At 32.7% G+C, this 10,826-nt stretch overlaps 1 protein-coding gene across 1 annotated transcript; it reads right to left on the bottom strand.

Annotated features, from left to right (window-relative positions):
- Positions 1 to 8,285: 8,285 nt before the first annotated feature.
- On the bottom strand, positions 8,286 to 10,540 carry LOC118046760 (uncharacterized). Its single transcript, XM_035055771.2, has 2 exons — positions 9,956 to 10,540; positions 8,286 to 8,762 (listed from the first exon to the last, which is right to left on the bottom strand). Exons 1-2 carry the CDS (start codon positions 10,433 to 10,435, stop codon positions 8,658 to 8,660), a joined length of 585 nt encoding a protein of 194 aa, XP_034911662.1. The 5' UTR covers positions 10,436 to 10,540; the 3' UTR covers positions 8,286 to 8,657.
- Positions 10,541 to 10,826: the final 286 nt, after the last annotated feature.

Here is a 10,826-nt window from a genome sequence, read left to right as displayed (position 1 = left end):
TGTATGACAGCTAAAATCCCTCTAAATCGCCACACATATTCCAGCCTTGTAGACCATTATCTCTGACATATTTTTTTGCTTTCTTCATGCGCTTCATACCAAAAGTCATGCAACCTACATCCATGAATGAATTTTATATGAGTTAATGACAAATTAGATTTTAATATATATATATATATATATATAAATATATATATTTAAAAAATATCGTATTGTTTTCGATGTTACCTAGTTGCCTCATGATTCTCCCACATCCTCCTCACAACATTATCATTCGCGCTATCCCACTCGAATTTATTCTTTGTATAAATAATTTATTAAAAATAAATCAATAATTTCAATATAACATAAAAAATAGTTAAAATTTAAAGTTAACACTAACCTTAAAACTTCGAAACCATGCATCAATATAAGGTCTCCAATCAAGATGTCTTGAAATCTCACTCAATTGAAAAAATGGAATCTCCGTCGACAATTTAAATGCTAAAGTTATTACTTGAGCGACCTTAATGCTTGGGAACCTGAAAATAAATAAAATTAATGAAATATTAACTAGTTGTTCACAAATTACATTATAAGTAAAAAAAAAAAATAACTAAAACCAAAACAAACTTACATTGAAAGGTTGTCCTTCCAATGTGCCTCGTACTTGCAGGTGAATTGACCTTGCTATAAAAGCACACCGCCTCTACATTGTGGAATCGTGTTGGAAGAGGCAACTTCGTGAGTCGCTGTAGGTGCCTCTTCTTGGTCGGCACCTAAGAACATGTCATCATCGCTGTTAGAAGAACTAGCTGCAACCATGTGATCACGACATGCTGTTGATTTTGTTCTACGCATCTACACAAATTTGATGAATAATTACAAAATCAAATTTGATTTTTTTAAAAAAAATTGGCAGCACCTACCCTATATTGACGACTACCTAAATTGTCCAAACCTGCAAATATTGACAAGATATATGCCACAAACCAATTGATTTTATTTTATTTATACTAGAAATTTCAGATTATTTAATTTCATCTCATTTTCAAAGTGATAATAAAATGTTTCTAACCATAAAATAGAGAAAACAAAATCCTGTATATAACCTAACATCTATACAAATTTAAGAATAAAATATAGAAGAAAAAAATTAATTCTATATATTCAACTACCATCTATACAAATTTAACAATAACAATTAAAATTCAACAAAACAAATCAAACACTTGATTATGCAAATATATATAATAAAATTGAGATAAAAATATTAAAAAAAAAATCATATATATTCAATTAACATTTATATATAAAATTCAACAATAATAATTAAAATTCAACAAAACAATCAATCATTATTGCAATAAAAACAATAAAATAGGCAAGAAATTAATACAAAAAAAACTATAGACTTTAGGAATGAAAAATGCTTACCTTAAAACAATGTTTACTTTAAATTTTATCTATCTACAATACAAAAAAAAAAAAAAACTAAAAAAATGTTGTTAATAAATCAAAGAAAAGACAAAAAAACAGAAAATCAAAAATAAGTGAGGAGAACCACAATACACATCTTTGAAGATGAGGAAAATGTTTTGACCATTTTATCTTTATTTTTATTATTATTTTATTTATTGAAAAGATAAAAAAATTTGATGAAAAAAATAATAATGATGATGAAAAAACAAGTAAAATGAAATAAATGAAGAATGAATTAAAATTTGGGTTAAGGACAACATGATTGAAAGTTTTGGGGTTTAATTAAACTTTGGAATTAATCTAATTAAGCTTGGAATTAATTTATTTAATCCAATTAAGGGTTTAATTAAAGAATTGATAAATTTTTAGACTTAATTAAGCTTGAAATTAATTTAATTCATTCAATCAAGGATTTAATGGGAGAATTAATAAGTTTTGAGACTTAATTAAGCTTGTAATTAATTTAATTAATCAAATCAAGGGCTTAATTGAAAAATTGATAAGTTTTAGACTTAATTGGACTTGGATTTAATTAAATTAACTTATTCAGGGGCTTAATTGAAGAACTATTAAGGTTTGGGGTTCAAATTTCGACATTAAAAATCCAAGGACTACATTGGAAAAGCGCCTAAATAAAGGGGTCCAAATGTAAATTTTATCCAGGGGCTTGATTGCATGATTTCAGAACGTCAAGGACCAAAATGCAAATGGCCATTAAACACAACACTGTTCATCGCCTTCTTCGCCTTCTTCTTCAGGAGCCGTTTCTGGCAGTAATGGCCTTGAAGCCGTTTCAAATGGTTGGTATTCTCTGGCTATAAAGCCAGAGAAGATGAGAGAGCGCGGGGGGACGAAAAAATAGGAGCCACGAACAGGGGGGAAACTGGGGGAGAAAAGGGAAGAAATCACAGAACAAAGCAGAAAAAAAACCCAGGGGGAAAAAGGAGCAAACACAGTAGAGAGGGGAATGGACCACAGAACCGAAGAAAAAAGACAGGGACGAAAAGAAAAGAAAAAATAGAGAACGGAGGAGACGACTGGAGAAGCAAACGAGACAGAAACAGGGGAAGAGAACAAAAAGCCAACGTACCCCAGCTTCGCCTTCGTCTTCAGAACACAAACACAATGAGCAGACGAGAAACCAGAGAAGAAAAATGCAAACGCACCAGACGAAGAAAAAGCTAGAGAAAAGGACGAGGGCATAATACAGAGATATAGTTGAGGAAACGAACAAGGCAAAGGAGAACAAACTTTCTGCCCCTGTTTCTTCTCAAAGAAACAGAGGTGTTCGTGCCTCACGATCGTGAGGCACGAACACTTGAAGAAAAGCCATTCTCTGGCCACAGAAGAGGGAGGACAGAACCCAGAGCAGAGAGAACCCGAAGAAAAACCAGGGGAAGGAGATCCCAGTGCAGCGCCAGCGTTAGAAGGGAGAGAACGTCGCCCGGCCAGCCCTTCATCGCCGTCATCCTCATCCTCATCTTCCCTCCGTTTATTTTAATTACATGCTCCTGTAGAAAAACTTAAAAATGGCCAGCCGGGTCAAGCCTGTGACCCGGCTAGGCCTGCTGGGTCCAACCCAGCCCATGTGGGCTGAGCTGGGCCCAGCCCAAAAAAATAAAAATAAAAATAAAAAAACAAAAAAAACAGAAAAATAGAAAATAGAAAAAAAAATAAAAAATGTGTATGCATGAATAAAAATAATGTAAATTTATTGGTTTATTCACTGACGTCAGAGTCAGGAATAAAAATACCGGTTTAAATTTATATTATTTTTATTCGTTGTATTTTTATTTTGTTTAGCTAGAAAAATAAAAAATGTGTGCATGCGTAAAAATAAATTTATTTTTATTTATTTATTCACTGGCGCTAGAGTAGGGAATAAAAAATATATTGATCTAATTTTTGTCGTAGCTACGAATTTTTACCAACGCTAGAGTTGGAATTATTCGAGCTCGAAGATTCACTGGCGCCAGAGTCAGGAATATTATAGACAAATCATCATAGCATAAATTAATAAATATGTAGCAATTTAAGACAAAACCAACAATGCAGTCTGCCTTAGGCAGAACGTTTAAGGGGTGATAATATCTTCCCTTTTACGTAACCAATCCCGAGTCATAGAATCTCTGTTGACCAGTTAGGGTTCCTAGTGACCATAATACTAGGTGGCGACTTCTCAAACGAGACATTTTTCCTAAAAGAACCGGATGCCAGAAACCTGTTCTTTTTTAATAATTCAAGATGAATTATTTTGTAGGCCGCCGCGATGTCGGGTGCAACACACACTATTAAAGATGCATTAATTACTTGAGCTTTGGATTATGTGTTCTTGCCAATGAAATTACCAACATAATATTAAATGATAATATTATTAATTAGTCCATCAGTGATTCCCTCGGTAACCTGCAACTGAGTTAGAGGAATCACCGAAATGGGATGTGAACAGTTCCCTTCGCTTCTAGAATACACCGATGGAGACAAACCATTAATGTTTCCATTGATGATCTATGAATAGTTCTCTTTGCCTCTGGAATACTCCGACTGACACAAATTGTTGGTGTTTCCATCGGCAATCTATGAACAATTCCCTCCGCCTCTAGAATACTCCGAAAGACATAAACTATCGGTGTTTCCATCAATGATCTGTGAACAGTTCCCTTCGGCTCTGGAATACACTGATGAACAGAATCCGTTGGTGTTTTCATCGGTGATGTGGGATATGAACAGTTTTCTTTGCTTCTAGAATGCACCGACAGACGTAAACCGTTAGTGTTTCCATCAGTGATGTGGGATGTGAACAATTCCCTTCGCATCTGGAATACACCGATGGACTCTAACCCTCAGTGTTTCCATTGGTGATGTGCATAGTGAATTATAGATTATGTTTGTATTGTCTGTCTATCCTCCTAGAATACATTTAAATTGAAAGTTGCATGCACAACATAATAACAATAGTGCATATAACAATTATAAAATAAATATTTCTTGGTACAAAATTTCATCCATAATATTACATTATAAAAAATTCCTTTACACTTTCGTGTTCTAATAATTAGTCAGAATTATCTTCTTCTTCTTTAATTGGATTGTCATTAGCTCCATCGCAATCTTCAACATTGATGTCATCATCATCTTAATCGATTCTTTCTAAAGAAAGGGGTGTATGTGTAATAAACTTGCTGGCATTGATTGAAGAAAATAAAGACATCATTTACATTGTGAAGTCTAGCTTTTGAGTTAATTTCGACCAGACCATAATGGGGATCTACTCTGATTCCTCTATTAGTGGTGTCATACCAATAACATTTGAATGAAAACACTCTACTATACTCGCTATGATATTGCAATTCGACACCATTTTCTAATTTACTATAATTATCAGCTTCAAACTCACTACAAGTTGATCCCTTAACATAATCACCACTATTATATGTCTTTTTTTCATGCTTGTATTCTTTAGTATGAAACACATATCCATTGACAAACTACAAGTCGATCCCTTAACACAAACACTATTGTTATATGTCTTTCTTTCATGCCCGTATTCTTTAGTATGAAACACATATTCATTAACAAAATACTCATTGTAGCACTTAACTTTTCTTTCAGGATCCAGGCTTAGGAAAGACAATGAAACACTAGCATTCCTTCCCAAGCTTAGTAAATATATAAGTAGATGCTCATTGAGTCAAAAAATGATGGAGGGAATATCATCTCAAGTTTGCATATTGTCCTAACGACATTCGTTTCAAGTCTTTCATTGTCATGTGTCTGCAACTTGTTGGAGCATATATCTCTAATGAAATGACTAATCTCCATGAGTGCATCCCCTATCCCCTTTAGCAACAAATCACGATAACCTAATGGAATGAGTGCTTGCATAAACATGTGGTAGTCATGGCTCTTCATTCCATAACATCTGAATTCCTCTAGATTAACCAACCTTGATATGTTTGAGGCATGTCCATCGGGAAAACACAAACTCTTAAATCATTGCTAGACTAGTAGTTGTGCATTTTTCTCTAAGGCAAAGCTTGCTCTAGGCTTTGCGACCTATGACCCATCATAAACCAACTCTATATTTTTACGGTTACAAAACAATGCTATATCCATTCTAGCCTGGATGTTGTCTTTGTCTTCCCCTTCACGTCCATGATAGTGTTGAAAATGTTCTCAAACACATTATTTTCTATGTGCATGATGTCAAGGTTATAGTGAAGGAGATTGGTTTTCCAATAAGGAAGCTCCTAGAAAATACTTTGCTTTACCTAGTTATGGCTCAAACCAAAACCAGAAAACTTCTGCTTACCGAATTGGAAACCAAACACAATGTGTTTTCCATGCAATATGGACATGTTACTTTTCTATGCGTATTCCAACCAGAAACCATTCCATAAGCTGGAAAATTATTGATAGTCCACATCAAAACTAGTCTCATAAGAAAATTTTGTTTTCTCGACATATCATAACTCAAAGCCCTGAAGGACCACATCTGCGTCAACTCATCAATCAATGGTCGAAGACAAACATCTATATTCTAGCGCGGACTATTAGGACCGAGTATGACCAAAGATAAAAAACATGAACTTCAGCCTTATACACATCCTCGGGGGCAAGTTATAAACCATAAGTATAACTGGCTAACAAGAATAAGGAGCAACAAATGACCTGAATGGGTTGAATATGTCTGTAGACAACCCAAGATGCAGGTTCCTTAATTCAGCAGAAAAGTGAGGATGCACACTATTAAAGTGTTTCCATGGTTCACCGTCAAAATGATGCACCATTACTCCATCTATCACATCATGTGCTCACCAGTCATTGGTGTGATGAATAACCTCTGTAGTCTAGGTGTGATTGGGAAGTATCTAAATTTTTTATATGCCACGAGAGTCTTTCACATGCTAGTTTTGGGTTTGTAATGGGAATGTTCACATGGCATGCACTCAGTTAGCTTAGTATTTTCAAGGTAGTACAACATGCAAAAGTTAGGATATATGTTAATTTTTTGGTATTCTAAACCAAGGGGTTTCATCATGGACTTAGCAGCATAAAAGTTTCTCTTTCAGCTTGTTCCCTTTAAGTAAAATATTTTTTCTCCATTCGATAATTATATCATAACCAGCCTCACTCAACCCATAATCCGACTTCATGGTAAACACCTGTGCAATGACCAAAATTTACTATGATTTATGCAGCCATCTCATAATGGTTCATCAAAATCTTTCAACATAATAAAAAACCTGGCCGCATTTGCATTAGGTTCTTCTTCTATGATTGGACATTAACTGGCATTATCTTGATTCATTCTCATTGCATCCATAATCATATTCTTGTAAGGATTACTATTATCATTTACAACTCTATGCACGTTTCTAGTACTAGAAGTTGACCCAACCATGCTCTCATTACGAACAAATAGTTCTCTATGTGCATACCAACTCATGTAATCCTCCATGAACTCTTTATGTAGAAGATGCTTCGTTACAACATCTGGATATAGAAACTTTTTATTTTTACACCTCCTGCATGAACACCTAATACTGCCTTAACTAAAATTTCTCGGAATAAATGTTGTGAAATTAATAAAACCCTAAACCCCATTACAATAACCCACCCTCCGCAATCTTTGGAGTAAATCTCAATACATCCATGACTTCTATCGAACCTCTATAAAATAATGACAACAACATGTATTAATTAACTATGTTAAGTATAAATTTGCAAAAATATTGGTTTAGCTCAAGATTATCCAACTTACTTTCAAACTTCTCTTAAATATTCATTATCAATTATCTATGTCCATTCAAATTTATACACATAAATTTTAAAAAATTACAACTCGACAATAACATTAACAAAAATTAAAACGGATCCGTTAAACAAGCTATTATTTATTTCATCACAATACATCTAAGTTGGTAATTCGACATAAGTTTCAACAATTTACAAACAAATATAATTTTACAAAATCTAAAACAAACCATAACAAGTACAAAATTATAAATTCATACTACAAGGATGATTGTTTATTGTTTGGGGGAGGGGGGGTTTGTTTAGATGCAAGGATGGGGGGAGAAGAAGGAGAAATAAGGGAAGGGAGGGTGACATTTATTAACTTTTATCGATGGAATCACTATTGAAATATTTTTGTTTGTGACTCCATCGGCCATTTTATTGGTGAAATGGACACGTCATTGTATGGACATCCCGGTTTGAATCATTCTGTAATTTTGTTAGGAAAATCGCCCACAAAAACTTCCATATTATCGCATTGTTTTGTTTTTTAAAATTATTTATATTCCGTCTTGGATTCCCTTAGTATATACCGATGGAATCTTCCTGTTGGTATGTATCGACGGTTTTAGTGAGGGAATTAATTCGGTTGGTACATATCACTGCAAATTACTGACAAACATTTTGTCAGTAATTTTGTTTATATTTGTTGAATTTCTAGAAGTGATTCTTAATAAAATATTCATCAAGTCTTATAGTTCAGTAGTTGATGGTGCATGATTTTTTTATTACATAAAAAAAAAAACTTCTTGTTTGGACCATGGCCTAAAGGGACTGCTTTCAGTCTGTTTGAGTTGGCCTGAACAAATTCCCATTTTTGTTTTCTCTTGTTTTTATTCCATAAAATTATTTGAGTCTTGTACACTACCACTAAAAATTCTCTGCTACGGGTATATAATTCAATGTATTTTTTTAAATCTCAAGATGTTAGTGTGGATGCACACCAAACTTTTTTTTTTTTTCCTGCACATTAAGGTTATTTTCTACGCCAATTACAGTTATCATCACCTACAAATCCACCAATCACAAGCAAACAACCATCTAACAATACAAGTAACCATACAATAATGTCAAAAATCACAAATAACAATTCAACACTCTCCGACATTCTTAGCTCTGTTATATATTGTCTCTCTCTTATATTTCACTAACATAAATGTAAGAGTATCCCCTATTTCCATTGAAATCTAGTTTTAAATGAAGAGCTTGTGGACCAGTGCTGAAGTCAGTCCCTTTACTAGCTGAAGATCGCTCCCCATGAAAAGCTCAATCTAGTTTGAAGTTTTTGATTACTTCATTAATAATAGTCTTCCATAGGCAAGCGGTTCAAGTTTCACCCCTTACAAAATTCTAATAAAATTAAAACACAGTGAAAATAAAATGCATCATTTGTTCTTTCACATAATGCTGCAGCCACAAGATGATGCCATAGCAGCACAACCAACAACTAAGCCTGCAACTTGCACTATCTTTTCAATGTTTTCAAGCACTTCTCTTCGCTTCTGAAATTAAAGATATAGAACCATATAATTAGATATTTGGAACTAATATCCTGTTAATCATCGGAAACATCCAAACTATAAAACAAATGATGTATTCTATGCTATATAGTAAAAGCAATTAGGACAACAAGACATTAAATTCAAAAGCTGCAATTATGGAAAACTTTGAGATTTTTTTAAATATGGAAATTTAATTAAGCACAAACAAGCTAGAATTTCTATTAATCAGATCAAAACATCGATACACATTGTCATATTTTTTTTTTTCCATTTTATTGATTAAAGATTTAGTTACAAATACTCTCCTTTATCAAATATTTAATATTTTCTTAGAAAATACCAATAAATATTAATAACTAATGAAAAATATTTTATTAGTAAGATTATGGTTATGATTAATTATTTGTTTAAGATAGGCTATACAGGAAAATAATGACAAATTGGAGTTAGTATCTTCTTAAAAATAATGTATTTGTTAGTTTTCTTTATATGTGTGTGTATTAAATTGTATCTTTTTAAATTTTTTTTTTTTTATTTTATAATATTTTTAACAAAACGATAAATTTTTTTAATTTGATGATAAAGTTTTAATTGGTTTGGGTTTCTTAATTCTAACATTCTTATTTTTTCTAATATTTTTATATGTAGTTTTCTTTTCAAGTAATGCTATTATCGGTGATCAATACAAATATTTGACTCGTGTTAATGATTTATGAGAATTGAACACAAGGAAAGAAACCTTAAGAAAACATATAGTGGAACGGTATAATCCATAACATAATTTTCTATAAGTGAAAAAATCTAGTAAAAAATAAAATAAGTATCATATGCTAACATGATATAAATCGTCACTATTTAAACAATTGAAAAAAAATTAAAGAAGTTAAAAAAAAGTTAAAGAGCTATAATTTTTAGATTTTGATTCGAAACATATACTTGAAAACTAGTTGGTTAATCCTATTATTTCTCTTAATTTTTTCAATTGAATGAAAGAACATATATGAACCCCTAATAGTGAAGAAGCAATCTGCTAGAAAAATCCAATTCAAACCAAATCCACAATTAAAGAAACATAATTAGAGGTATTAATTCGTTTCAAAAATTGGGAATTTTAAGCAATCTGAAGTATTTCTTTCTAGCATGCCATCATCTAACAGGGATCGAAGCTGATATCATTCTCAAAGATTAATTACCTGTTCGGGAGCTTCTAGTGCCAAGCTCCTGGTTTTACTTAGTAAAGTATAGTTATCCCAGAAGATGTGCCCATCGTTGTGTCTGAACTTTTTTCCACCATAACAATCACAACAAAGATCGTAGGTGCTATGTGACCCATGAAGACAGAAACATTGAAAGCAGCTGAAGTATACGTCTGCCAAGAACGTCTTACAAAACTGGCAAATTAGAGCCCTTCCACTAAACAAGATGTAGTACAAGACCTTTGTTTCCTCAAAATCCAAGTTTCCATTGTTGTCCGTGTCTAGAGCTCCAAAGATGTTCGGATGATCAGTAAAAACTGCGTTGTTAGAGTTCCTGAGATAGTCCACGTATTCGCGTAGGCTAATTGTCCCGTCTCCGTTCTTATCCATGGCTTTGAAAGTGTCCTCGGCCGATTTCTTCTTCTCCTCAGGCAGATGTTCATAATAAGCTACAGCAGCCTGGCGAATCCCCTCCATATCCGTTTATGCTTGTAATATTTAAGAGGAGAAAAGTTTAAGAGGATAATGGAAGAGGTAGCTTAGATCTACAATACTTCAAAACTCCGAAGGGACTCTGCGAGGAAGGGGCACAGTACTTTAATCTCAAATTTATTTGACTTATTGCTTGGCTGCGATAAAAATTATTTTTAAAGTATTTTTTATTTAAAAATATATTAAATAATATTTTTTTAAAATTATTTTAATATTAATACATAAAAATAATTTAAAAATATTAAATAAAATTAATTTAAAATTTAAAACACGGTTATACAAAACCAAATAAAATTTTTAAACCATGTATTCATGAGACCATGTATAAGAATCCTGCCTCTAGTCACTTGGTGCATAGTTGAAAGATCTGACCTTT

The sequence above is a fragment of the Populus alba genome, chromosome 19, assembly GCF_005239225.2.
Source record: "Populus alba chromosome 19, ASM523922v2, whole genome shotgun sequence".
NCBI classification, from domain to species: Eukaryota; Viridiplantae; Streptophyta; class Magnoliopsida; order Malpighiales; family Salicaceae; genus Populus; species Populus alba.
Note: the sequence above shows the minus strand (reverse complement) of the source record. Positions and strands in the feature narration are given on the sequence as shown.

Coding starts and splice junctions, on each gene's coding strand:
- LOC118046760 (XM_035055771.2), bottom strand. CDS start 10,435: ATGGAGGGGATTCGCCAGGCTGCTGTAGCTTATTATGAACATCTGCCT. Junction 8,763..9,955: donor CACTAGAAGCTCCCGAACAG/GTAATTAATCTT, acceptor CTTTAATTTCAG/AAGCGAAGAGAAGTGCTTGA.